Source organism: Barbatula barbatula (assembly GCF_947034865.1).
Source record: "Barbatula barbatula genome assembly, chromosome: 21".
Classification (NCBI taxonomy): domain Eukaryota; kingdom Metazoa; phylum Chordata; class Actinopteri; order Cypriniformes; family Nemacheilidae; genus Barbatula; species Barbatula barbatula.
This window is the reverse complement of record NC_136784.1, coordinates 2,437,973-2,465,939: the sequence shown is the minus strand read 5'-3', so window position 1 is coordinate 2,465,939 and position 27,967 is coordinate 2,437,973. Positions and strand designations below refer to the sequence as shown.

General features: G+C 38.9%; 3 protein-coding genes across 10 annotated transcripts in view; 1 reads left to right on the top strand and 2 right to left on the bottom strand.

Annotated features, from left to right (window-relative positions):
• The window catches only part of cdk12 (cyclin dependent kinase 12), a 28,857-nt gene extending 26,606 nt beyond the window's left edge, over positions 1–2,251 (bottom strand). For all 6 annotated transcript variants that reach the window (XR_013788151.1, XM_079484730.1, XM_079484731.1 and 3 more), the window contains exon 1: positions 24–2,251. Coding sequence is in view for 5 of the 6 variants with exons in the window: in XM_079484730.1 (XP_079340856.1) it covers positions 24–1,108 (1,085 nt within the window). In the remaining variant the exon portion in view is untranslated. The remainder of the gene's footprint in view (positions 1–23) is intronic.
• A 2,144-nt stretch (positions 2,252–4,395) lies between these two features.
• On the top strand, positions 4,396–18,908 carry fbxl20 (F-box and leucine-rich repeat protein 20). 2 transcript variants are annotated; one of them, XM_079484728.1, is made up of 15 exons: positions 4,396–4,851; positions 11,346–11,407; positions 11,515–11,569; positions 11,947–12,021; positions 12,118–12,212; positions 12,312–12,380; positions 12,457–12,552; positions 12,624–12,750; positions 13,500–13,574; positions 13,891–14,021; positions 14,119–14,179; positions 14,266–14,310; positions 14,490–14,546; positions 14,813–15,025; positions 16,142–18,908. In XM_079484728.1, exons 1-15 carry the CDS (start codon positions 4,810–4,812, stop codon positions 16,247–16,249), a joined length of 1,311 nt encoding a protein of 436 aa, XP_079340854.1. In that variant the 5' UTR covers positions 4,396–4,809; the 3' UTR covers positions 16,250–18,908. The 2 variants fall into 2 exon arrangements, with proteins under 2 accessions (XP_079340854.1, XP_079340855.1); XM_079484729.1 differs by lacking the exon at positions 4,396–4,851 and adding an exon at positions 10,295–10,833.
• A 4,312-nt stretch (positions 18,909–23,220) lies between these two features.
• Positions 23,221–27,967, bottom strand: LOC306910009 (CMP-N-acetylneuraminate-beta-galactosamide-alpha-2,3-sialyltransferase 1-like). 2 transcript variants are annotated; one of them, XM_079484213.1, is made up of 7 exons: positions 27,764–27,967; positions 27,049–27,347; positions 26,189–26,382; positions 25,640–25,819; positions 24,911–24,956; positions 24,627–24,746; positions 23,221–24,236 (listed from the first exon to the last, which is right to left on the bottom strand). In XM_079484213.1, the coding sequence occupies exons 2-7, from the start codon at positions 27,301–27,303 to the stop codon at positions 24,069–24,071; spliced, it is 963 nt and encodes a 320-aa protein (XP_079340339.1). In that variant the 5' UTR covers positions 27,304–27,347; positions 27,764–27,967; the 3' UTR covers positions 23,221–24,068. The 2 variants fall into 2 exon arrangements, with proteins under 2 accessions (XP_079340339.1, XP_079340338.1); XM_079484212.1 differs by lacking the exon at positions 27,764–27,967 and adding an exon at positions 27,652–27,745 and having other exon boundaries at positions 23,339–24,236.

The following is a 27,967-nucleotide window of genomic DNA, read 5'->3' as shown; positions in this document are numbered from 1 at the left end:
GTTGTGCACGTGCGGCCACTCACCTGGATACCGGGCTGGTACTGGATGAGCGTCGGTTGCCATAGGGACTGCTCGGCGAGTGTTTCCTGCTCACATACGGACTTCCATCCTTTTCGCAACTAGAGGACCTCCTCCGTCCATACGGACTCTCTGACCTCTGCCTGCTCCGTCTGGACGGCTCCCTGTACGGGCTCGGACTCGCAGGCCTGCGCCTGGAGGAATAACTGTTGTCCTGCTCTCCGGCGGAGGGACTGTCCCCTCCGCTTCTCCTGGGACTCACCGACTGCGCGGCGGCCTTCCTCCTAGGGCTACCCCGAGACTGGCTCTTCCCCTTGGGGCTCGACTTGCGGCTCTTGGAGGGCTTTCGGCGGCTCTTGTCTTCGTAGCCCTCTCTCCTCTCCTTATCTTTGCGGGACTTTAACGAACGCCCGCTTTCCTTGCTTCGGGACGAGGACGCCGACGACGCGCTGCTGCCCAGATTTACGGCCGACTGGACCACGGCGGATGAGAGCGAGTCACCGCATCTCTTACTACCGGACTCATCCGAGCGCCTGGACGCGGAGACAAGCGAGCCTGAACCCTCCTTGACCTTTCGACTGTCCTTGCTCGCGCGATCCTTTTCCTTTGCGGTCCTCTTGGGGTTCTCTTCGCCTTCCAGTGACTCCCGCACCCGGTGAGGGTCTTTGGACTTCTTCCGGGAGCGCTTGTGTTTATGAGTCCTGTTGTCTTTGCTAACCCCCGCTTTGCTGTAATCGGAATCTACGTGGTCGGAGTCTCTGCCTTCGGTCGGTTTCGCACCCGCGGGAGAATCCAGAAAAGGGTCCGAGTCGGAGCTAATGTCGTCGTACTCGACGAGCGGCTTAATGACGCCCGCTGCCGGAGGCTTGGCGGAACTGCAAGCGGAGGCGACGGCTTCGGCCTCGTGTTTGGGCTTGCTTCGTTTGAGCTTGGAAGAAGCAGAGCTCGTTGACTTTAAGAGATGCTTACCGGAGCCGGTGTGCGAAGGTGGAGCCGTTTTACCGTCCCCGCCGGCCGCCTGCTGCTGCTGATGGTGGTACAGCGATTCAGCCTTCCTTTTGGTCGCATGCAGGCGGTCTGACCCAGGCATACCTCCACAACCAGTGTCCTCTGGAGACGCGAACCCCTGCGGTCAAGACAGCACATTAACAGCAGAAATCGCACGGTGTCGGGTAAAAAAAAAAACGATTCTTGCGAGACGAAAACGTTTACGAAGCACGAAAATGCGCGTGCGGTTTATTGCGCACAGCTTATCCAGAAGTCATCCCCCGGTCCCGTCGGGCGAGATCTGGCTCCTTTGTGCGGGTCCGAAACGTATCCGAGAGTGACCAAAAAGCAAAAACGACCCTTTTAACGATACGACCGATTAATGTCCTTCGCGATGGTGTTTCTAGTCGTTTCCACGGTCGCGCCTCTCCACTGCGGCGCGGCTAGCTTAGGCTAAGCTAGCTCCCACCGAAAGCCAAAGAAAAGAAAACGCACGCTGCCCTGTTTTAGTTTGCTTATCCTATTTAGACGTCCTTGCACGCGGCCGTCGGGCTTTGATCGCGTGAAGCTCGCTGTGCATGGATATCTCCCCACATAACTGAAAATGAAAAACTCGACCCGCTTGCTTCTTGTTCACATATTCGCTTTAATATTCAGTGTAAACTCTCTGTAGTTTCATATTTGTCGGAAATGGTCACATATTTATGTGTTAAAATTTGTTCCGGTTTACTCAAGCGGCTCTGGGAAGCAACCGGACGTATAATTCGGGCGATGTTCGTGGATATAAAACCCTCCACGGCCCTTAATTCAGAGAGAATTCACATCATCCATTACAGCCAAAATTATGCGCAGCCTCTTCTGCGCACGCGCGGTTGTAGCCCCTCCCACGGAAAAGGAAATAGCTAAGTACTACAGAATGTGTTCGATACACATGAAGGCTGTTTTTTTATTTCATGGAAAGACGCACTTACGAACGCGTTTACTGGAATAGTATGAAATAATAATAATAATACATTCATTCACGTGTTTTCGCGAATTACGTTTCAATGGAACAAGAACGCTGACCGTCTTCGTGGTAACTAGGCGACAGCCAATCAAAAAGGGGAAACGGGTTCCACCCCCTTGCTCAATTCGATTTTATTTATATGGCGCATTTCACAATTTGCATTGTTCCAAAGCAGCTTTGGGAAAAACACAGAAAATGAATAGTTTAACTTGTTATATAAACACCTAGTAAATAATATCTCATGTCTCCCTGTGGTTTATTTAGCATATTTTGCATTAAGTGAATGCTTGGCTGGAGATGCGCCTTTAATCTAGATTTAAATTGGGCGAGTGTGTCTGATCCTGGAATAATATCAGGAAGGTGTTGTTGAAAGTTGTTCTTGTAGTTTCAAAGAACTGCTCAGACGAAGAGGGTCCAGGTGTCAAAAAGTTAACTTTATTTGCGCATGCCAAACAAAGTGAGATCTTCCCAAAGCATCTCAAGTTACAGTGTTTTCAAGCCCATATTTATAGTGAAACTATGCAACTGATGTCTTCCGTTACACCAATCGGGTACATTCCTGTTATCTCTTATTTTTAATAACCAATAACCCTGCTTCTGCCACCGAAAGATCCCAGGCGTCAGGGTACGTATTTAATCGTGGTTGGCACATTATTATCACAAGTCAACCAATAAAGAATCAGGATTTCATAGACAAATATCTCATGTGCCCTTATTTGGACACTTTTGCGGGGTCTTCCGACTAAACATGATTTATCATTGGCTTTTATTAAAAATGAGCTCATGTTTGAGCACCCTAGTGAACTCTTGTTCAGCTGGCGTCCTTGCTGCATGCGATAAGGCTTCCTTGACTACAAGCGATAAGGCTTCCTTGCTGCATGCGATAAGTTATATTTAATTAAATTTGTCCACAAAAGTGTGTGTGGTGTATGTGCAGGTGTTCAAGTTTTCAAAAAGTGTTGATCATGCGTTTTTAGACAACCCTGAATCTTTAAAATGCTGTGCTCTGCCGTGCTCTTAAACCATAAGTGTGAGTATATAATTAGTGAGAATAAAACAGTGTTGTGCTCTTAAATCATAAGTGTAAATATATATGTTTGATAAATGTAAATAAATGATACTTGATTATGGCTTGGTATGCTGATCATAGCCCTTAAATCATTGCATAATCAACTGCATAGTCTTAGTCATTCTTCTTTGGTTAAATGTGGTTTCTGATCATACCACTAATTTTCCCACATATTCCAAGGTTCCTATGAATACTTCTTAATACTAAAACAGTTAGATTATAATTGTGGTATATAATACTGCACTTTGCATGTGAAAGCATCATCAAATCATCTCAAAACAACCCAGAAATTACACAATAAAGGTTATTCCAGAGTTTAGGTGCTACGTATGAGAAAGCTCGACCCCCTTTGGTGGATTTAGTTATTCTGGGTGTTATCAAAAGTCCTGAGTTTTGAGATCTTAGAGAGCGTGATGGGTTGTAGTGTGATAGAAGCTCTGTTAGGTAGGTAGGTGCTAAACCCTTTAAGGCTTTATAAGTTATTAAAAGAACTTTAAAGTCTTAATGTGTAGCCAGTGAAGGGTTGATAACATTGGGGTTATGTGATGTATTTTCAATCGCATTGTCATTTACCGAATGCTAAATGAATCCGTATCGTGTTCTTTTGACATCACAAAACAACTAGGAATGAATCACAGTCGAGTTCATAAATCTTTAACATTTTAAAAAGACGCGCACGCATTGATAAAATACATATAAAAAGTAAGAAGTCGTATAAATGTAAAGTTTGCTGGTTGTATGTCACAAAAATGCACGCTTTAAGACAGTCTCGTCAGGCTAAATGTACGGGTAAGATTTTATTTCATTTGGAAATATTACGTGCAAACAATGTAGATCGAAGATGCAATTTTGATTTAATGTAAATTATCAAAAATTGTGCATAATTGTAGTTCTATAACACACTGCTTGCTGTTTGTTTGGGAAAACGCTGCCTCGTGTTACCACCAGTATGTCGTCAAATGACGAACTGTTTCCTTGTGTTTCCATTGGCTACGACGACGGGGGAGGGTCCGGCGAACCATACCCGGAAGACGCAGAACAAAAACACGAACACAAATGATTTGCAGTCTGTGCAGTATACTTCGACCCCCACGACAAAACAATCATCTTTATGCTTTATAATCATGATACATCATTCACAATGTATTAAGCCCACGAACTTAACGTGTACTATTATAAATCAGTGATTTCCGCTTCTGAATTGGAGCTCCCCATTCCTATTACGCGCACAACAACTGATGATAGGTTGTTGCCGTGACAACAAAATGATGATAATGTTAAACGAGTATATACTTTCTACCCGGATCAAGTCCGCAGACAATCACAATGTTACACGGCCTACACACACGGTCAATCTCATAAACGACGCAGCTGTAAGACCTGTTTATTGCGATATGTTTACGCACCCATGGAACCGCGATACGCATGTACAAGATGCGCCAAAACGCGCAGTTCACGGTTATAAACAACCGTGGAAACTGTGAGATCACGTCTCGGTAAAGGGGAGGGGGTGATCGCGCAACAGAGAGAGGAGATCTGCTCGATTTGTTCATACTTCCACCGCTGGGGCTCTTCTGCATCTTCGCCCTCGGCAACCTCGAGGAAATTAACCGAAAACAAGACATGAGCTCGACGGAAACCAGCGGCGCCGACGCACTCGTTCCCTTTTAATAACCGGACGCGCTTTCCTCTCCGGTTTGCCGAGTCGGTCACGTCGGCACCGTTCGGGATGGGCAAGGAGGTGAACGGCGTCTCGCGGAGTCGCTTTGAGGCGAGTAGCCACTGTTTATTCCCACATTGACATGTCGATGTAAACAATCGTCGCGTCACATTTTGCGTCTTTTATTCTTAAAAGGCTTCGATACTGGACGATTCCAGCTGGTTACGGTGGAAGAGGCCGAGCTTCCGCAATCGGATGACTTTAAATGTCCACTTGTCAATGTTAGCATGTTAACTTGTGTTTCGAGTCAAGTCAGAGAGATACATCAGGTTGGGTTTTACCACACAGTCTACTTTTTGGTCCGTTTGTATAAACGTTACAGTTGCGTCGAGCCAAACGCTCAGTGAGCCATTACATGCACTTTCGTGTTTTTATCTCGTGTCACGCGAAGCAACAGTTACAACTTACATGTTTACCAGATACTTACAAGATGGGTTCATGGAACCGAGATTATATTAGCGGTCGAGACGGATAATGCTGGTAGGCCCGCAGTGTAAACAACCGACCAAAACAAAAGCAGCACATGAGAAGGCCTTTACGTTCAAACACAACTTGTAACGCTTGTGTACGCACACATACGCTTTGTTTTTAAACACGCAAAGTGATGCTCGTGTTTCAAAACTTACTGAGATTATTACCTAGACTGCTATCTAGAATGCTGCCTGTGTAGGTAGGCAGCTAAGTTTAGAAACAGAGGCATTATGTCGAGATCCCTGGCGTAGTTGGGTTCGAGCTTATGTAGGAGATAACCCCCCTGCTGGAAACAAAACGATAGAAACCATCACAGACACTCGAGTGGTTTTACTGGTTCTTATAGGAAATGTTTTGGTGCGAAACTACAATGGTCTCTGTTGGTGATGTTGCCTAGTAGATGGGAACAAAAAAAAAACACACCATTAAATCCTACTAGGGATATTAGGCCCAAACACACATAAATACGTTTTGTACTGGTTTTTGTACTGGCCAGCTGATGGTTTACCTGAAACCCTTAGAAATGTATGTTTTCGTTTTGCAGTGGATTTATATTTATATAAAAAAATACACCTATTGTTATGTCAACAACGCCGGTTATGAACGTTTTGCGAAGGGTCTGTGTATAAAATGTCATATTTAATATATACTGAGTAATTTTGAATAGAAACTATATTTTACATATTTTTATAGCTTTGTAGGGTTTTTTTTCATCTACAATTCCTCATTGGCATGACTGTACAGTACTGTGTTTGAACTTTATTTAAAAAGTTTCGCATTGTTTAAAGGCCTCTTCTGTTTTTAGTAACGTTGTGATTATCTGGACATGGTTCAGCATGGTGAATAATTTGTGTTATTGTTACAATATTGTTTGTCATAAAACAAGGATATGACTCTTAGCATTGGCCACAGGACTGATTTATGTATGTGTTCAGACTCAGATATTACTGTGGAAATGGGGTTTGGATGTCAGATAAGTGAGACTTGAGCTGTTCGAAAAAAAGAGTTACGACACTAGATCTTGCCGCCGTGTTATGGAAGGCCATTTAGGCAAAAATGTCTTTAGACGTCGCGTTATAGCGCCTAAAGACGTAATTTCGCGTACAGACGTTTTGGTTTAGCCAATGGTAAGCCCCAAAACGGAAGGATTTGCATAAAATTGATTAAACATATAGCCGTGACGTCATCGTTCACGTGGCCACGTGTCATTCATGAATAATGCATTTAAACGTGACGTGCCCTTATGCGTGGCATTGCATATGGTCCTAGTTCCGGATACGTACCGGATGCGTCAGCAATACATAATTTTAGGACAAGGAAAAAGAGAGCATTTCAAAATACAAGCGGTAGAAGTAGACAAGGAAAAGCAATGGCTTTGCGAAATTTTCTTAACAATTGAAGACGCGTTTTTCAAGAATGTGTACATCTTTGCATGTCAGATAATGTGGAGTTTTTTTCCCCTTAACAGCCAAGTGATCTGCTACTCCTCACAGTGTTCCCACTTAGATTAGATTAGATTAGATTATATTCAACTTTATTGTCATTACACATGTACAAGTACAGTGTAACGAAATGTAGTTTAGGTCTAACCAGAAGTGCAGTTAGCAAATGCAGGATATACAGTTAGAATAAATACAGAATACAATATTGAGAAAATATTATACAGTGGGCATGGATTATGAAAATATTTTACAGTAGGTATATTCTATGAAAATATGACAGTAGGTATGTACTATGAATAATATATACAGATGACTATATACTATGAACATTAACACTATGAACATTAATGTACAGGTGGATATGAGCAGATAGTAATTTAGACTAAACAATAGTGCAAGTGATTTAAGTGTGCATAGATAATTGACATTAGCTGTTAAAGTTGCAATGCAATAGGTGAGTTAATGCAGTTGTTGAAGTAACAGTGCAGTGGATGAGTTAATGCGGTTATTAAAGTTACGGTGCAGTATAAGAGTTAATAATAGGTTGCAGTCCAGAAGATGAGTTAATGCAGTTAATGCAGGAGAGTAAACAGTCTATGCGTGGGGTGAGAGGAGTCCTTGAGAATGTTGCGAGCTCGACGCAGACAGCGTTTCTTCTGGATGTCCTCAATGGGAGAAAGTGTAGTCCCTGTGATGCGCTGGGCTGTTTTCACCACCCGCTGCAGTGCCTTGCGCTCAGCAACAGAACAGTTCCCGTACCAGACTGTGACACAGTTAGTCAGGATGCTCTCTATCGTGCAGCGATAGAAGTTCACCAGGATAGTTGAAGACAGTTGGTTCTTCTTCAGTGTCCTCAGAAAGAAGAGACGCTGGTGAGCCTTCTTGACCAGGCATGAGGTGTTGGTGGTCCAGGACAGGTTCTCTAAAATATGAGTCCCCAGGAACTTAAAACTGGAAACACGTTCAACAGCCATCCCATTAATGTTGATGGGGTCGTGTGTGCCTCCTTTTGCCTTCCTGAAATCCACGATGATCTCGTTTGTCTTGGAGGTGTAAAGGAGCAGGTTGTTGTCTGAGCACCATGTGGCCAGGTGCCGGACCTCCTCCCTGTATGCAGTCTCATCGTTGTTGCTGATGAGACCAATCACCGTTGTATCGTCTGCAAACTTGATGAAGGAGTTAGATCCGTTCACAGGCCTACAGTCGAGTGTGAAAAAGGAGTAGAGAAAGGGGCTCAGTACGCAGCCCTGTGGTACACCAGTGTTGAGGGTGGTGTTGGTGGAGCAGATGTGGCCTCACCTAACAAACTGAGGCCTGTTCGTCAGGAAGTCCATAATCCAATTGCAGGTAGAGTTGTTAATGCCTAGGTTTCCAAGTTTGACAATTATCTTGGAAGGGATGACGGTATTGAAAGCAGAGCTGAAGTTTACAAACAACATGCGTGCATAAGTGTCACTTAGCGTAATTCTCATCTCGCTTGTATAGTGTGACATCTATTGGTATTTCCCTAGATTCCCTAAAAGTGACTAAAGTGTCAAAAAAATCCATTGCCAGGGCAATTCATTGCCTAGTTGCTGGTTTGTGAGTCTTGCCCTATTTGTGTTTGATCATGTTCTCTTGGTGCTTGACCTATGCCTTCTTGTTTTATAAGTGCACTCTATATACTGAGTTTTCCATTGTGAATAATATGTTTTGTTAAAATTTATGTTTTGAAATGCAAACTAAATGCAGCATATGGTATTGGTTAACCAGTACACAAAACAGAGTTTTTTCCACAAAATACTATGTTTAGTAATTATAAATGTAATTATTTATATAATAATATTAAACTGCATTTTCGCCATGCTTTTAAGCAAAATAAAAAGAGTCAAAGGGAAAGTGTAGCTAAAATGAAATATGGTAAGGGCTACATTTTTTGATGTGACTTTTAGTTTGACAGCGGAAGTTGTGGGTTTACGCATCTACACGCAATTACGCATCGACGCGTCTAACGTCTGTACACGTTACGTCTAAAGACATTTCTGCCTAAATGGCCTTCCATACCGTGTGGTCACATGGAGCTCATCTCAGAGATGACGTATCCTGAGTCGTGCTGGTTCCGTCGACCAAAAGCCTTTGCGTTTTTCCCATAGACTTTTGGAAGATCACAAAAAATAAAGTCGCTCGATATTAACGTCACCACCACCATTTTTAAGACACAAAAAGGCTTTAAAAAATCACAAGCGGGTTAAAATTGTTGTGTTTTAAATGATAGAATAAAACCTGAAAATATTTAGAGGTTTTGTTTACCGCAGAACTTATTTCGGGCGATTGACCAAAAACCCGTTAAAAAAGCCCATAGACTTTGGAGCGAAGGAACCAGAAGTCCTAAAATGCTTACTCGCTTTCGAGTTTTGCAAACAAAAATACGTCATCTCTGAGCCTCCCTATAGTCAACAGCAACTATATTTGGGAATATAAGATACGGTATATGTCTGCCAACTTGTTAAAATTTATAAACATGTCGTTGTTTCACCAACTGAACAGCAAATGCATTTGGGAGACATTGAAATGAATGGGCTTCAGTGCAGTGTTTGGAACTATTGGTCACTCCATGACACGAGTTACTTCCGTGAAACATTCTTCCAGCGGACGTCTATGCGAGTGTCATAACTCTGAGTGAGACTACAGCCTGTGAAGGTACCCGGACCACTCAGAAAGCAGGAAACCATTTGTGTAAAACAGGAAGTCACTTTTTCCAAAGTCTTCTGAACTTATATGACAGATGAGATAACAAGAAGTTTCCAAGAAGTCATTGTTATGTTTAATTGTAATGTTAAGTATGTACGTATAAAGACATTTTATCATTTTTATTTTAAATCGGGTATGGTTTTTATGCGAACGTACTTCATAGTTGGTTTGTGACTATTTCTTTACCAGTAGCAATTGGATTTTCTTCTTGATCATTAAAATATTTTTTTTTACATCTAAATAATAATAGTAATTATAAAGCCCTCCAACTATACACAGTATTTCAGGTGAGACTGTAGATTGTCATTCCTGGTTTGACACAATCTGAACCTGATCTACGTTTGCTCCTTAAGCAAATAAATGGAGAGTAAATCCATAGAAACCGAGGCCATGCTTGCATCATTACTTACCATGCACAAACAATATCTACTTCATTATTCTTGTATCCGCAGTAGTTACTTCTTAAAAAGAGGCACATCCGGTCCTGTCTGAATTATTCAGCAGGACATCTGTATCACTTGTTACTACATGGTAAAAGGTTTTGTGGTTCAATGAGACGATGATAAACCTGCTAAGGCTATAAGGCCAACACATCTTTAAGAACACCGGCGTGTGTTGTGTTTTATAGCTACAGTCAAACCGAAAGTTATTCAGACACCAGATATCATTTTTTACTAGTTGGTGCAGGACACTGTAGTTCATTCATCGCATGTCCAAATGACGTTCGACATGTTTTAAGACCTCCCGGCATCTTTGGAACACAAATAAAGATATTTTAGGTGACATCTGAGAGATTTCCAGGCCTCCTCATAGACATCATGGTTATGGTTGTTGTCAAGGTCCAGAAAAGTACTAAAGACATTGTTAAATTTGTCCAACCGCTCATAGTGGCTCAAAGTACATTTTTTGAAATGCTTTTATTTCATACAATATGGCACAGAATCACAATTGTGGTGTTTAGGGGTCAAAATGACCGGCCTACCAAATGGAGCTTGTAAGTCACTCGATATGCTATATTGACACCAAATATTGGATTCAATCTTTTTGTCAACTTGTTTTCTTTCGTTTATTTTTCCAACTAATCGTAGGCTTCACTGATCTGAGCTAAGGCACCAGCTCAGGTGTAGATCACAAAACTCAGGACCTTTATTTTGAAATCATTTTATTTTCTGAATAAAGGCGTGAAGTAACAATTATGCTGTTTCTGTGTCAAATCTGACCATTGTGACATTAAAGACAGAACACATTTTCGGCAGGGGCGGACTGGCCATCTGGCGTTCCGGGCGTTTTCCCGGTGGGCCGCTGTCGGTAGGGGCCGGAACGGACGCTATGGCCGCTCAGACGGACGTATTATAAATGCGAATGCACGCAACGTGAATGCAAAAGACACGTATGCATAACATTAATTAGTATTTGGGGTAAAATAAAAAGACTTGGGGGTCAAAATGGCTAAGGCAACATTTCAAATTTTTGTTTAGCTTAGATTTTGTAAACAATATTTAGGCCTACATTTGATTTACCAAATGGTTTAATAATTGTACTTTAAGTGAATGATAGAAGCCCTAATATGCGTTAATTATTTTTATCAGAGGTGTTTTCATTCATATATATTCATTCATAATGTGCTTTATAAATGTGTGCCTAGTAAACCTTTACAGACATTATATGTTGACTTTGGAAAGTTCTCCAAGCAGCTTTGAATATAAAGACATTTGACCTTGGCTTCTGAGCGGTTCTTTCTGATTATATTTCTTGTTTTATTATGGAGTAGTTTCGTCTGGTAATGTAATAAGACAATGTGCTGTTCGTTTTCAGCAGCTTCACATCGTTCACACAAGAATGTTGTTATTTACATTAAGCTATAAGGAACACATATGATGGCACGTTTCTCTCTCTCTTCAGATGTTCTCCAATAATGATGAGGCTTTCATCAACAAGAAGCTGCCAAAGGAGCTGTTGTTACGGTCGGTGTAAAGTCTTTCCCAATAATCCATTTAAACTCCGTATTTTATTGTCCTTATAGCAGACAGATCGTATGACTTGATGTTTGGTTTCATTTTTTATTTTGCAGAATTTTCTCATTTCTGGATGTAGTGACACTCTGCCGCTGTGCACAAGTCTCACGAGTACGTACCATTAGTCGCAGGGCTCTAAATAAATAAAATGTATTCACCTTTATGTCACTCAGTACCTGTAACTCTTTTTCTGTGGAACACCAAAGAAGATATTTTGAGAAATGTCTCGGTTTTATGTTCATACAATGGAAGTCTATGGGGTTCAGTGTTGTTTGGTTATGTCTTCAAAATATCTCCTTTTCTGTTCTGCAGAAGAAAGAACGAAAGTCGTACAGGTTTGCAATGACAAGAGTGTGAACATATTTTTGGGGGGTAAATGACGATGATTTTCTTTGTTGTTTGCGCCTAATGCAGAAGCCAGTTAAGCAAACCAGGTATTTCTGTAGAAGGTTTTTCTTTTTAATTTTGTTTACATGTCTGTTTCTCAGTCATGGAACCTGTTAGCTCTGGATGGCAGTAACTGGCAGCGTATTGACCTCTTTGACTTTCAGAGGGACATTGAGGTCAGAAACTGAGAAATAATTTCAAAGCAATGAAACGTACAAAACATTGCTTTCACAGAAATATCTAAGAGATGCTAAAACCCAGTTCTTTCACAGGGCCGTGTGGTGGAGAACATCTCAAAACGTTGTGGAGGCTTTCTGAGAAAGTTAAGTCTCAGAGGATGTCTCGGAGTTGGTGACAGTGCGCTCAGGTGAAAAACGTCTTAGCATCTTTAAGATCTCTGCTCTTAACAAACGTCTTTTGTACCAAGGCTTTATTATAAGCATTAATCGTGACATGTTTTTGCCAGAACGTTTGCTCAGAACTGCAGAAACATCGAGCTGCTCAGCCTCAACGGTTGCACAAAGATAACTGACAGGTGGGGGCACTCCAGCATCCGTGATGTCGTGCGCTTCTTGTTGATGTGTATTAAACCTCTGGGTTTCTCTTTGCAGTACGTGCAACAGCTTGAGTAAATTTTGTCCCAAACTGAAGCACTTGGATCTTGCCTCCTGCACCTCGATCACAAACCTGTCTCTCAAAGCACTGAGGTCAGAGGTCATTCAGTTGATGAGCACGTGCTGGCTGAACGTCTCTGAAGCGTCTGTTTCTCTTGTTTTAGTGAGGGCTGTCCTCTACTGGAGCAGTTGAACATCTCTTGGTGTGACCAGGTGACCAAAGATGGCGTACAGGCGCTTGTGAGATGTTGTCCAGGTCTCAAATGCCTGTTCCTTAAGGGCTGCACACAGGTAACACCTGTGTTCTTCGCTTTACCTTAGTCTTTTACAGAATTTACGACGATTTGCCGTTTTATACATTCTGACATTAAATTGTGATATTTTACCCATGAAACTATTTTATTTATAGATTGTATTTATTTGAATTAATTATTTATGAGTAAAATTAGTTATTATACCTTTTTTTTTTAAATGTGACCCTGGACCATAAAACCAGACTAGCACAGGAATGTTTGTGGCAAAAGCCAACAAAACATTTTATGGGTCCAAATGATCGATTTTTCTTTTTACCAAAAATCATTCGGATATTAAGTAAAGTTCCACGAAGATGTTTTGTAAATTTCCTACTGAACATATATATAATACATTGCCAGTGCAAATAAATACACCTGCATATGCCATTTCTGCGCCACTGACTGTATCGACACCAAACCACTGAGACATTTCGCAAAATATCTTCTTTTGGGTTCCAAAAAAACAAGTGGGTCCCATACAGTACATGTTTTGAATGACATGATAACATTTTTATTTTGGCGATTTACCAAGTTTGGTGTGAACACTCCATTAGGATCTATTTTGTCGGATCAAACACTCCTCCTGGTGTGACTTCATGTGGTCACTAATTGATTCAACCAAATGAAATAAAATTTTTGACATGTGGATGTAACCACATGAGGCATGTTTACAAGTTGGGTTGCCATTTTATTGCGAGCGAAACATAATGTCTCATCCAAAGGTCTTATGTTGTGTGTTTTATTTAGTTGGAAGATGAGGCTCTCAAGCATATTGGAGCACATTGTCCAGAGCTGGTCACGCTCAACTTACAGACGTGTTCAGTAAGACACTCACACACACACACACACAATACTTTTGCATTAGTATTTTTGCCTTTTGCCTCTTTTTTGGTCCCCACGGTGACAGGAGTCCGCATGAGTTGGTGTGCATTCAGGTTTAAGTCCCCACCGGGATTTAAAAACAAGGCCAACCACAGAATGATGAAAATGACAGACACATTTTGACATTAAATGATTTGAATGAATAGATTCTGTTGAGGAAAACATGACACTGGTTATCATTAACGCTAACAGATTTTATGATCAGGGGGTGAATGGATTCCTCATGTAGAAATCTCTTTGTGTGTAAACCGAGTAGCAGATCACAGATGAAGGTCTGATAACCATCTGTCGAGGGTGTCATCGGCTGCAGTCGCTGTGCGTGTCGGGCTGTGCGAACATTACAGACGCTATTCTCAATGCCCTGGGCCAAAACTGCCCTCGCCTTAGGTACATAACACACATCTGATCGATCGTAAGACATCACAAGTTGATCAGAAACTGAAAGTTGACTGTGGATGTGGATTGATATCTTTGTCTCATGTAGAATATTAGAAGTGGCTCGCTGCTCTCAGCTCACAGACGTCGGGTTTACCTCTTTAGCTCGGGTGAGACACTTAAAGAATGAAATCTTGCACGTATTAAACCCCACAGCAAATGTATTTTATATCACTCCGTGTTGTCTTTTTTACAGAATTGTCATGAACTCGAAAAGATGGATTTAGAAGAGTGTGTACAGGTGAGAGATAATGCGTTGCTGTTTTCATAGTGATATTATTTAGGTTAGTCGAATGTGTAGTTTTATATGTGTAGATGACATCTTTTATAAGTAATATTTTAGGATTTAATAAAGAACAAAATCTGCCCATCAGGCTTCAAATGTGTCTCTCTGATACAATCGTAATCTTTCTTCTGTAGATCACAGATGGGACGCTCATCCAGTTATCTATACACTGCCCTCGACTCCAAGTTCTGGTAAAATATTAAATAAGACATCAAAACTGTCGTGCAACCAGAGACACATTTTTGTATAATTTTCCATGATATCAGAGATCAAGTTCACAGCAGAAATATTCTCAGATTATTATTTGTATTATAAAAAAAGTTCTGTATATTTTAACATCCATCTATTTTAATAGCCAAATTCTTAAGTGTAAGATGAGAAAAAATCACATCATGCGTGTTTCCGCAAACAGCACACGTCATGTCATGATGTCATGCTGTTGTGTGATTTGTGTCAGAGTTTGTCTCACTGCGAGCTGATCACTGATGACGGGATCAGACAGCTGGGCAGCGGTCCCTGTGCTCACGACCGGCTGGAGGTCATCGAGCTGGATAACTGCCCGCTCATCACGGACGCTTCCTTAGAGCATCTGAAGACCTGCCACAGCCTGGATCGCATCGAGCTCTACGACTGCCAGCAGATCACCCGCGCGGGCATCAAACGCTTGAGGGTGAGTCCACAACCGCTGTCTTTCACTTATAGAGAACATGTGATTGAGCTTGTGTTTCTGGATGTTGAACATTTAAATGAATGAACTCAAGATAATAATAATCACTAAATACAACGCTTTTCTCCGATTTATGGTCAGGAATTTTGTTAAAGGGATAGTTCATCATTCTTACATCATTGTTCAAAACCTGATATACATTTCTTTGTACTGATGTACACAAAGGAAGATTTTTTTAAGAATGTCAGTAACCATCAGATCGCATCCCCCATTTACTGCCATAGTAGGGAAAATAAATACTATGGGAGTCAATGGGGGATGAGATCTGTTTGGTTACTGACATTCTTACAAATATCTTCCTTTGTGTTCATCAGTACAAAGAAATGTACACAGGTTTGGCACAACCTGAGGGTGAATCAATGATCACAGAATTTTTGTTTTTTGGTGAGTATCCCTTTAAGTTAAATGTTTAAAAAAATGCAATATCTTAGATAAAGTAAGTGCAGTGCAACATGCAATAAAATAATCCTTACAGTGTGTAAAATCAATTTAAATTGTGTGAAACTATATTAAAAACCAAAGAAGATGTGACTAACATTTGAGGTACCATAGTGATTCAGTTATGGCAAACCTTTTTGATACGCATATTGCACATTGTGATATCGATATTACTCTCAGCCAGAATATTTGTTTTTGTTTATAGATTACCTTAATTATAATGTGTTTTATTAAATCATATAGATTCATTTGATTAATTAAAAAATGAAAGTGAACATTTTATTTTGGATATGAAAAAATATTTGATACGTTGTGCATTACTGTAGTGAATTTAAACAAGTCATACATCATAATCAATCAATCATATATTATATACATGTACATTACCATTCAAATGTTCAATTTGAAGTTATACTTCAAGTTATAACGTAAATCATTTTGTTAAAAATGGTTTTGAAATAAATGTCTTGGACTAAATATTGTACAAATAGCAGCCAATAAGATCACAAATTAGATCCTGACCACATTATTCCCATTTCATAAGTTTAGTATAATTCTAAAGTTTGAAGAAGAAAAAAACGCATTAACATTTTGTGCCCTTTTTCGCCTCTTTCTCTGTAGACTCACCTACCCAACATCAAAGTCCACGCCTACTTTGCACCCGTAACTCCGCCTCCATCGGTTGGCGGAAGCCGTCAGAGATTCTGCCGCTGCTGCATCCTTCTATGATGTAATAACAGACTGCATCTTGACCCCTCCCCCTGATCTGCCTAGAGCACATGCTGGTGGGTCCCCGGTCAGATCTAATGAAAGTAAAGGAGAGACACGTCCGGTCATACTCTCATGAGCTTCAACCAACACTACAGTCCCTCCTGTGGCTTTATACCAAACTCACGTATGGATTTGGGGAGCGTCTTTGTTCATTAAAAAAAACAGAGCATGAAGATTGTGGCTCCTGCTCGATACAACACCACGGATCACATCAGATTGTGCCGAGACAACATTAAAAGGAAACAATCTGCTCTGCACGTTCTTTTTGACCCTACACAGATTAAACGTTGTTTACTTATAAGCCAACCCCCCAAAAAACTGCTTTGATCATGTATGGACACACAAACACGCATTCTCTTTCTTTCACTCTCTACTTAAATATGAAATGATACTCCTCCAAGTTTTGTTTCGTTTGTTTCCCCTCCAAGTTTTGTTTGGTTATCTGTAAGAGGTGGAGGTGGCCGTCCGCTGATGGAGACCAGGGGTTGATGTAAGCGGCTGAATGAAGCAGGTTGGATGTCTGGATAACACAAATGAAGGTGTTTTTTTCTCTTTCACCATTATGCACTTAAGAAAGTCTTTGAATGTTAGGAAAGACGCATCCGCCGATACGAATTTAAAAAGCCAAGAAGGACAAATGTGAGCTATATTCCGCATGCATCCATACGTTCAGGACTGGTCATGTCTAAAAAGAGATTACAGCATCACTTGTTGAAGTGTACGCTTGTGAAAATGTCACTTATAACTATGGCGACCAAGGTTCGGTATTTAGGATTTGTTCAAAGCAAACAAACAAATTAACCATGAACTTTTTTATGCGCAGTGTGCTCGCATACGACTCAGACGAATCCCCAACAATGGTTCGGCTTTATATCTATGAGATGACGTCCTCCCATCACAAAAACAATGAAAAGCGTTTGTTTTAAAATGTTTTGTTTGTGTGTGCTTGTTCTCAACGCGACTGTAATCGTTTCCGTTTTGCTTTTCTTTCGAGTTGGTGAGCGCTTGAGGCCTCTTGTGAAAGTGTTAGTTTCTTTGTTTCGTGGATTTTCTTTTTTTGTAGTTTAGATAATGACCTTTATTGAAAATAAACATCTGTCCCTCTCAAACTTGCAAGATTGTTTCAATAGGGCCTTATAAAGTACAAACGTGACCTTGGTGGCATTTCGTTTATGTAAAAACTTCATGTGATCGTGATCATGGTATTGGATGAAGTGATGCGGTCGCAGTTACAATAAACCACTTTTGCACAAATTTATATTCAGTTTCCCTCCAAAAGTACTCGCGGGATATACTTTAGACAACTGTTGCCATAAAGAAGATCTGGGGTTAACACATTGACCATTCTTACCATACTTTTTAGATAAAGTTCTTTCATCTGGTTAGAATCCCACAGAATGTAATTGTGTATTTCGGAAAAGCTTTTCTTTGTTGCATATACTTACTGCCTATAGTGTGAACCGTGTAGACTTCATCAGGTGCTTATTTCTGTGATGTCTTGTACCTATCTTGCTTGTTTTTTTCAAGTCGTCGGCTTTGTCCGCAGCACATAAAATGCATTGGTTTGGAATCAGAGACGTGTTTCGCCAGTCATGAACTGAAATACAACCACTAGTGTTTGAAAGTCATTGTGTTTGTGTGTGTGTGAGGCACTAACCGCTCATTTTTTCCCACCTTCTTGTTGTTAATCTTATTTTTGTATATTCCTACTTAGTTGTCTTTGTTTTTAGATTCTTATCAAGATATTTCCTTGTATACATGATGCTCTCTGTTCTTAAATATTGAATTTTCCTTTCGTGAAAAAGTTAACGCTCTATTCTTCATACGCTTGGTATCTTTTGCGTTGGGGTCTATAGTTTTGTTCTTTAAATATAGTGAGGTCCAAAAGTCTCAAATCACCATTTGATTCTGTGATTTACAATATAATTGAAATGTGGAAAAAATGTCACGCAGGATTCTCGGTGGAGATTTGGATACGCCAACCAAAGGATTTGCAAAGGTCAGATCAGGATTTGTCCACTTTGGTTTGATTTTCTCGCTGCTTTGGTATTCTGTGTGTGTGTGTTTAACATCCATCCTTCTTGACATGTATTTGATGAAATGTGTTGTCTGCAAATCATTTTAGATTTTTAATCTCGCGAGAGAACGAGTCAGAAATACACCAAATAATGTTCCTCAATACATTTAACTCCAACAAGGATTTAGTTAGAAATCTCTGCCCAGTTCAGTATAAAACAGTTTTTTTCGTTGCCACCTTTCGTCCGTCGGACTTGAAAACATTGCTGATAATAATAATCCTGTATCTGTTTCTTCTATATGTCTCTCTCATCCTTTCATACACACACAACACACATTGATCCGACTGCTGTCACAGCGCCGTCTCAATCAACATGGTTCTCTGTGCTCTTGTTATCAATGAGCGAGTTTAACTTGTGGATTCTGATTTTGGGATAAACTGACACATTTACAATTGGAGGTCACGGTCTGAGCGTTAGAGAATAAATGACCTATCAGGAGGAAAACCTTGTACTTAATTTAGTTCTTGTACTTTTTTATTTTACAATTAACAATATAAATGAATATGGCAGAATGAATAAACATATAACTATATTATTAAGAGCTGTGTGTTTTTCAGTTATTGTTGCCGTGCTCATCACTGTCTGACCGAATGTTATATGAATAGTTTTTCAGCAATTCATTTTTATTAGTGTATAAGTCTACAGTCTATATCCTGTAGTTCAAACATCATGTGAATACCGTGTAAATGAACAAGCAAAGGTCCTTATTTAATTCATGTTTTAATTGTAACACCGACATCAGGAACTTCGGTGCACGCAGGTGTGGGATTGAGAGATACGAAAAACTCAAACAGAATTTGAGGGTTCAAATAAAAATAAAATTACTAGTATGAAGACTTTTGTCATATAGAGAGCCTATATCTCATTGCTCTATGTGGTGTTAATGGAAACGATAGTTCTGTATGTTTATATGCTGTCCAGGCAACATAAAGGACAAAGTTCTCTCACTGAAGGGGAGATGCCTGTACTGCTCATATCATCGGAAGTGCCTTAGAATCATTTATTCTGTTTATCCGATAACACAAAAATGTATATGTTCGGGAGATTATTAGACAATCATTTTATTGTCCTGTTAGACAGAATCAATGTTTGTGGATGGCTCAACCCTTTGCTAATATATAATATGAGTGAAGAATTGATGAGAATTGTGCATTATGCTTTAATCCACTTCAGTGACTTCCTTTTCGAATCGTAGGTAACTACACAACATCATCATGGCAAAACGCAACAACTCACTTATCACCATCAGTATCAAGGGGGATGTAATTGTAAAAAACTGAGATGTGGGGAAAAAAGCAACATGTAGTCCAGAACTCATGATACTGCAGTGCATTGCAATCGTTTTGGCCTCCATGGTGATGCTATCATCATTAACACCGCACATTAAGTTTTTTGAATGAGGCGAATTACATTGGGGTGTGTGCCAAGATTGGAGGCCACAAATACACATTTGTTAGCTTTTACTTCCATGACGACAGCACCGGAAACCAGTTTTTGGAAGACATCAAATGAAAACAGTTGCTATAGGTGGTGGAGACTTCAATGTTACGATGAATTCTGATTTGGACACGAAGCATTATAGAAGCAATTACCACCAGATGCGGAGAGAGATGTTCAAGAGGCTTTGGCCGTACATTGATGTCTCAGATGGAAGAAAATACACACGGCCAACTTGGAGAGGTGAGGGGCTTGTTCAATAAACAATACTGGACAATTTCTCATTGATGGACCGATAAATTGAGCTAGCAACACAATGTGAAATATTCCCAGATAAACTACCAAGTGACCACAGAGCCGTAACTTTTTGTTTAGAAGTTCCAGTGGAATCTAGTAAAGATGATGTTTTGACGACAAAAATGGCCAATATGAGCATAAATAGATAAGTTATCTCTATAATAGAAAATGCCCAATCACAAATGTGCAGGATACGCTAAATGAACTGGCACACAAATAACATCACTAAACCATATTGCAATACACGTACTGTATAAAATTATAAATGTAACAATTTATTTAAGAAAAAAAATGTAGTCAAATTGTCTTTGTTTCTCTTAATAAATCTGTGTCAGTTTCACGCAGTTTGCACAAATAATATAAATTCATAAATATGTTCACTAGGGGGAGTGCATGTTCAATGGACATCTGGCACTAAAATATAATATTTCTGCATTGAATGTTTATTAATTTAACTAACTAAAAATAAGGTGCACATTTAAGTTTACAGTTTATGAGCTATTTTAAATAAAAACAACATATAGGCCTAACTACTTGTTCAGATTAGTAAAGCTTCAAGATCATGAATTTGAAAGGCTGGTGGATTCATATATACTTACATCACATACACCCTCCATTCATTTTGGCACCCTTGGTAAATATGAGCGAAGAAGGGTGTACAAATACATTTGGGTTGTTTCTCATTTTGATCTTTTATTTTGAAAATCTACACAATTCCAACATTTAATTGAAAGAAAACAATTTGAAGTATGGGGAATGTCACATTGTAAAAAAATCTCCCATATATGTTGGCCATTGGCTCCCTTGAATTTAATAAATTCCACAACCACAATTTTTAAGAAGCTTTCTTTGTTCATATTAACTAAGGGTGCGGTACATTACTCTTCAAATATCTTTCTCATGTTTAAAGACATTTATAATATTATTACTTTTGACCATATTCACAATAATTCTTAACACACTAAAGTCACATTCAACTTAAAGATAACATTTGTTTCATGTATGCTTCCTTTAGAAACATGTTTATGTTATTCATTCGTGGTTTTTAATACACTGGTCAGAGGAAAGTACCTATAGGTTTTCTGTACCCCATCCTCTGAACTTTATTTTAACTTTAGACCTCAGGCCTCTAGGTCTCACGGACATAACTGGATTTTATATTGCTATAAAATGTTGAAAAGTATTCTTAAACATGCTATATAACTATTTTTTTGTAAATAATCATTAAACAGGTATACTGATTGTAACATTAAGTCATTAAATCATCTTTATAAGTCACTCGTACACAATCATCTTTGAATAAATGTGGTTTCTGATTATATTACTTACACTCCCAGATATTCTAATGTTCCTATGAATACTTTTTAATACTGAAACAGGTATACTATGACTGTGGTAAATAATAGTGCACATTGCACACAAAATCATTTGAAATCATCATCTCAAAAACCCAGAAATTACACAACATTTTCACTTTTTATTTATGAAGCTGTATTCATTTCACTTAGTTTGTTGTTACACATAAGTCCATATGTCCACTAGGTGTTGTGCATATTCACCGGATTTCAATCTGGCACTATAGCATGATTTTACAATATTTCTGTAAATAAAATGTTTCTTAATGAAACCCAAACAGATATATAAAGACGTGGCTAGAATGGATCAGGAAACAGATATTTTAACATGTTATAAAAAGCTCTTTGTGCCTTTGATAGGAATGAAGATTCATTGGATGCTTGAAGATTACAATGTAAACAAAGTACTTGTTAGTAATTGACATGAGACATTTGAGGACATACTGAATAGAGTAAAGTATGCAAATAAATACACATACGAACAGGATGAAACAGCTTCTTAAACCTGAATGACACATTGTTCACTGAAACACTGACCTTTTTCTTCCAGAAGCGCAATGTCAGGCCCAATAACAAAAGAACACAAGCCTCATCATACAGCATCATATCCAAGAGGACTCATATATTGTTTCCTAATGTTTTTGGCTGTTATGTCGAAACGTTGGTTTACGGTATATCATGATTAAACAGAATGTCTGGCATGAACGTGTCGCATTTCAAACATGTTTTTGCAGTGAAACATCTGTATACACCTTTCCTATTTTTATTTATAAATTACGTCAGAAGAGATACAACAAAAAGCCTGTGAAGATTGGTTTATTGTAGTTATTGCACAGTCTATTATTGGCACATTCAATTTGCTGGAGGTCATTTTACTGCCATTTTACACTTTGCTTTTGGTCATATTTATCATGACATTTTTCTAGAGGAGTAAAGGCTCTAAATGTTGAGGACTCTTTTCCAGCTATCTCTTTTAAAACTGCTAAATCTCTGTGTTTGGATTTCTTTTCAGTTACTGGAACTTGTACTTGTACAAAGCTTGCGTTCTGGGTTTTTACAGAAAGTTTTTAAACAATAAAATAGACACCCCACGGTGTTCGTTCTTCAAAATAGATAAGTGCTTAACCCGAATGGGGAGTTTTGTATAAGCCACCATTAGTAAAGAGAGTAGGTGTGGAGAGTTCTTCACTTTTGTTTCTATTTTAAACCCTGAAGTGAGCTCTGAGCTCCGAGTGTCCTTTTCGGTTTAAAAGAGAAACGGGGTTTCATGCTTTCATGAAGGGTTCCATGTTAAAGCGTTTATTCGTGCTATTAAGGAGTCTTTTTGGTGGTTTTAATGAATCATTTTCAAGGGCAATGTTTGGATCCGATGCAAAGTATGTGAAGGAAGAACGTGATGATTGTCAATAACTGAATTTGATCTTTAAACAAGTGGAATAAACAAGATTGAGCAGAAGTCTGGCCAAGATGTTGTTGTTTTGTTCTCAAGTCTGGTAAAGGCTAGAGTTTTGATCAATTTTAAATTTTTACAAGTCAGTGAATGATATTCTTTCTTTTGAACTGAAATTGTTTTTTTACACACATTCTGTGATTATATACAATGTGATTTATATAGTAAGTATTCAGACTGCAAGTGTACTTGTAAATTCAAGTGCACTTAACACCATACTCCCAATTGAGTCTTTATAGATACTTTTTGCATTTTAGGTATACTGCTGCGTTCCAATTGAGCTATTGATGTTAATACTTGCAATAAACCTTTGACTGTATTAAACAGAACAATTGTATTTATACGATCACGCATCGCAAGACAGTGACAAGACTTCATATTAATGCAAAAAATTACGTTGAGATTTTTTTATAGAAAACGAATCTCAAATAGCTGCTTGTAATTTTTTCAATGTATAATGTTTCATCTCCGAGATTCAATGTATCTCTATCACAATGGAGAACAACTACCCAGAGCTTTTATTTCCAATGAACACAAATGTAAAGCTCAAACAATAAAATCCAACAAACAATAAAAAGTAAACAAACACTCATAAATTACAAAACAACAAATTCAAAACAATTCTATGTTCTTTGAGAATTTATAGCAGATAAAACGTCTTTTGGAATATTGATCCTGATCAGTCCATCGTTTTGATGTTCCTCAATAGTCATTGCGCTGTCAGGACTATAACGGCAAGCCATATTGATTTCTGATATCAACATTTACGGTACAATCCCTACAACAAGAATCAAGAGAATAAATAAAGGGTTTATATTTTGGGCCTCATCTGGTTATATAAAAATGATGAAAACATTTTATTTTTCATGTAAACGAGTGCAACAATCTTCCAATCCACCTTAAGCAGGTCCTGATCAACCTGTCGGGTTTGTTTTGAAAAAAACAAAGACTAGCTATACAAAATCACCTTAAATACACATCGCTGAAAATACCTGAGGTTTTTTGAAACCCCACCTTTATGAAAAACATCAACGTCATGTTGAAATTATTTCCTTTAAAGAGCTCTGATGTTTCAGTTAAAGTCCATTGCTACACAAAATTCAATATTGCAATGCAACAACAACACAATGTTCTGGTAACATTTTCGAAATCGTTTAAGTTCACGTCCAACCGGTGAACATCACAATCCTCTTCTCCTGTTCAAGACGAAGGACTGTCTGATATTCAAAGTCTCCCGCATGACTTTCATTCACATATGGAGTGATTGTTTCATCAAAATAATGATGCCAGTTTCCAGCTTTTGTAGCTCCAAACCCGAAAACCTTCACCTGTGAGAGAGAAGGAGTTCTTGTCTTCATCATTAAAAAGAGCTTTAGGACACGATTAACTTGTGTATTTTATCCTTTTGTATTTGAGACAAAAAAAAAACAAGAAACAACGAGGCGATAAATGTAGTAAATGTTGAGTTACGTATATAAAGTTATTTGTGTACTGCATGCTTCCCAGTGACGCATCTAAATGAAATGAATATTTACAATAAAAGCAGAGGCTTTTACTTTGTTTTTGTATACGCAGCTTGTTCTAAAATCCTCAATGGAGACGTGAATCTTAAACAAACCTCACTCCACAACAAAACCAGTGTCACACTGGAATCACTAAACACACAGTTTCTTGAGAAAAAATGTGTTTTTATTTGAGACGTATAATGAATGTTTTACCTCATCACAGATGTGCAGAGCGAACATCAGCGTTAGGAAACCTGTGGACGGATATCTTCCATGACATTCCGTCCAGTTCACATAGACATATTTTATAAATTCTGGGTGGAGTATCATCACCTAAACAGAAAAGAACAAGACCCTTGTGAAACACACTGGTGAATAAGCTCCTATAATGTTGTGATCTGGAAGAGTTTGATTTCTCCTTTATCCTATTTGAACAAACAAAACCATCGTCTGTTTTAAGTAAATGTATTTATTTGAAGAAAATATGTGTTGATTACCTTGTCCTTATTTGCCTTTACTGTGGATGGCACTTTCTTATATGTTCTGGGAACAAACAGAAGAGACCAAATCAAAACTTCAATTAAAATGAAATATCCCTGTTATTGTTTTTTAATAATTCCTCTTAAATGACTTAACAAATGCTTTCATGGTTTTATAGGTACACCTACAGCAAGATGTTTTGTTTTAAAGCTGATGTTACAATAATTTCTTCTGTAGATTCATCAATTATAGTTTAAACTTGTAGAAAATGTAAACCGTGTCTCTGTTGTGGGCGGGTGTATCTGATTGAGGTAAATCTTTGAAAAAACGATTATGTTTGCAATGTGGCCTGATGACGCTTGCAGCTCAGAAATCGTACAATTCAAGTAACAGTTACTAAAGGAACGTTTAATTGATGAAAGAGTGTTAATTAAAACACTAAAATCAAACACTATCAATATACAGTCTACAATCCAATAGCCGTGTGAAACGGCTTCATCTTTTGGGAATTGATTGGATTGTTGGAATCCTGGCTACTTGACAGTCAGTATAGTCCCAGCCGCAGGCCGAGACAAACATCACAGATATGTTGTTGTTAATGTTTTTAAAGTGCACACGAATACAATTTTTTAAAAAAAATTTAAACATTTTTGTTTTTGATTTCATGGTGACGTATAAGAGCCTCCCTTGGTTAGAGTAAAGCCGTAGATTTTGGACGTTCTATCATTATAATCAGAAAATCTTACTCTGTGATGTTTTTAGTGGTGAAGGCACTGATAAGCCACTCCACATCCAGAATCTTAAAAGGGGAAAACACCAGATGAGTCGAGTTATCCATATCCACAGCGCTCTCAGGGTACATGAACCTGTGAGTGGTTCTAGAACCCACATCCTTCTCAAAACCTTTGGTTGGACCCTCATTTATCCTGAAGAAAATCACACAGCAAATTGATTTATTTCAAATTTAGAAATTTAGAAATAAGGTTCAAATACTTTATCAAATGGGAGTTATTTTTTACCCATATAGCAGCATTTGTTTAATGATCTTTGATAGCATTCTTTGTAAAGCAAGTTTGTGTTGGTTTTGGCAGGAGTTGTGCTTCACTCTTTAAAAAAAAGGTGCAACAAAAACTTCTTTACAGCAATGCCATAAGAACCATTTTAGGTTCCCAAAGAACAATTTCTTTCTTTTTTTAAATCTAAAGGACCCTCTTTCCAATGCGATAAAAAAGCCTTTTCGTGCATGTGATCAACACAAAGAAACCATCAAGTTAAAGTCAGACGTGCTATTGTACCTCATGACAAAGTCATTTAAATCTATGAGAGGTCCATAACGGGATTTCAGCAGGTTCCCAGAGTTCCCGACGACAGCGCAGGTTCTGCAGCGGTCTGGACCAGCATCTGAGTAGTGTTCTTTATCCAGAAAGAGGGGAAACAGGTCCTTCACCATCATTGTGTAGTTGGCAACACGTGTTACATTTTGTAGATCCTGCGTGGTAGTTAAAAATGAACAGAAGGATAATACATTATTATTTAGCAGGGGGATAAGAAATGCTCTAATGCTTCAATTGTTTACTATGATTGTCTATGTGTTTGTAATCAGGTCAAGTTTGAACCTTTAGGACCTTGAATCTATCGTGACCTACTGAACTAGAGTCACACAAAAGATGTTTTTATAGCCATTGTATTCAAGCCATTGTTTTTTGTAGCCTAAAAAGCCACGTTCCGCAGTTTACACAACTGAGGAGAAAAGAACAGCTTTGCTGTCATGTATGAGAGAAACACTTGGTGGTTTAACTAAATTGATATGAATCATAACAGCTGTTCATATGTCCACACGTTCCATATAAAAGAAATGGCAGGAAAAAGACTAATCTTGACTCAACCAAATGTTCCAGATTTCAGCTAAACATCATAAAAAATTTATTAGTCTCATCTTAGACTTTCATTTCTTCTTTTACTCTCCCGATCCATTGTCATGGAATGCACGCCTGGAACTGCTGCCCTGCCCATCTTTAACCATGAACATCCTCCATAGGCCTACTGTATGTTCTCATGTTAATAAATGCATGTGATCCATACGACTTTTTGTGCAATTAACAACAGATTTCGATGCCATTCATTCCCGGTTACACACAAGTTTCAGCAAACGTACCTTCCACCACCCGAAGACGTCTGCGCGTAACACGCTGTTGCTGCTGTTGAGCAGCAGATGGACCGTCGGTGTGTAACGCGCACTGAACCAGTCCGCGCGCCCCCGGTCCAGCGCACAGGTGCCACACGCGCACGGAGCGGGCTCGGACACATGACGAAAATATCCTAAAATCACCAATGAGTTTTCAAGATTATAACAGAGCAGGAAAAAAGTGAAGCCGAGGAGAAAAGTCATATAACGGTGACGATGCTTCATTCTCTGGAGTTTGGAGTCGCCAGAAATTGGCGATATAAGTCGACCTACGGAGAGAAAGTTATGTATAATCATTCATGAAATAAAGTGTGAAAGCTGACAAATGAGATCATTAAAATAAAGCTGTAGACAATTTTAGCCTATAATCGTTAAATCGGTTCGTCTCCACATGAGAAAAACTAGGCTACTAGACCCCATAGTAATCCGTATCAGATTTCTAAAATAGGCTAGTCTTACCAGTGTATTGTTTACTACAGTTATCAATGCACTATAGTTAATACTATAGTAAACATGAACAAAGAGCAATATTACACCATACCACAGTTTCATTTAAAGGCTAAAGTTTTTCACCTTGGATTATTAATAAGATATTATAGCTGAAGGTATCCAGAAACATATAATTCGTTTATATGATGATAACGTATCACATCAGACTAATGCATCCATAACCAAGTTCACTCACCTCCTTTTGTATGTTTGACAGATTTGTTCAGTCACAGGAACAATTTGAATTCCCGGAGATTACGGATGGCATGACCCTCTTTTGTTCGTCAATGGAAAGCACTTCAGATGAGTGTTTCGTTGATAGCTGGTTTGTGACTTCACACTTCTAGTTGATCCGGTTAATCCAGTTTTTGCGTAATAGGGTCTGATTGATCAAATCTTC

What these genes read in the sequence shown, in the direction of transcription:
- LOC306910009 (XM_079484212.1), bottom strand. Translation starts at nt 27,697, where the DNA reads ATGTTTCTGGATACCTTCAGCTATAATATCTTATTAATAATCCAAG. An exon ending in ACCACTAAAAACATCACAGA is followed by an intron (nt 24,957 to 25,639) that starts GTAAGATTTTCT and finishes GTTTGTTCCCAG; the next exon opens with AACATATAAGAAAGTGCCAT. An exon ending in CTCTGCACATCTGTGATGAG is followed by an intron (nt 24,237 to 24,626) that starts GTAAAACATTCA and finishes TCTCTCTCACAG; the next exon opens with GTGAAGGTTTTCGGGTTTGG.
- fbxl20 (XM_079484728.1), top strand. Translation starts at nt 4,810, where the DNA reads ATGGGCAAGGAGGTGAACGGCGTCTCGCGGAGTCGCTTTGAG. An exon ending in GCTGTGCACAAGTCTCACGA is followed by an intron (nt 11,570 to 11,946) that starts GTACGTACCATT and finishes TCTGTTTCTCAG; the next exon opens with TCATGGAACCTGTTAGCTCT. An exon ending in TGCACAAAGATAACTGACAG is followed by an intron (nt 12,381 to 12,456) that starts GTGGGGGCACTC and finishes TTCTCTTTGCAG; the next exon opens with TACGTGCAACAGCTTGAGTA.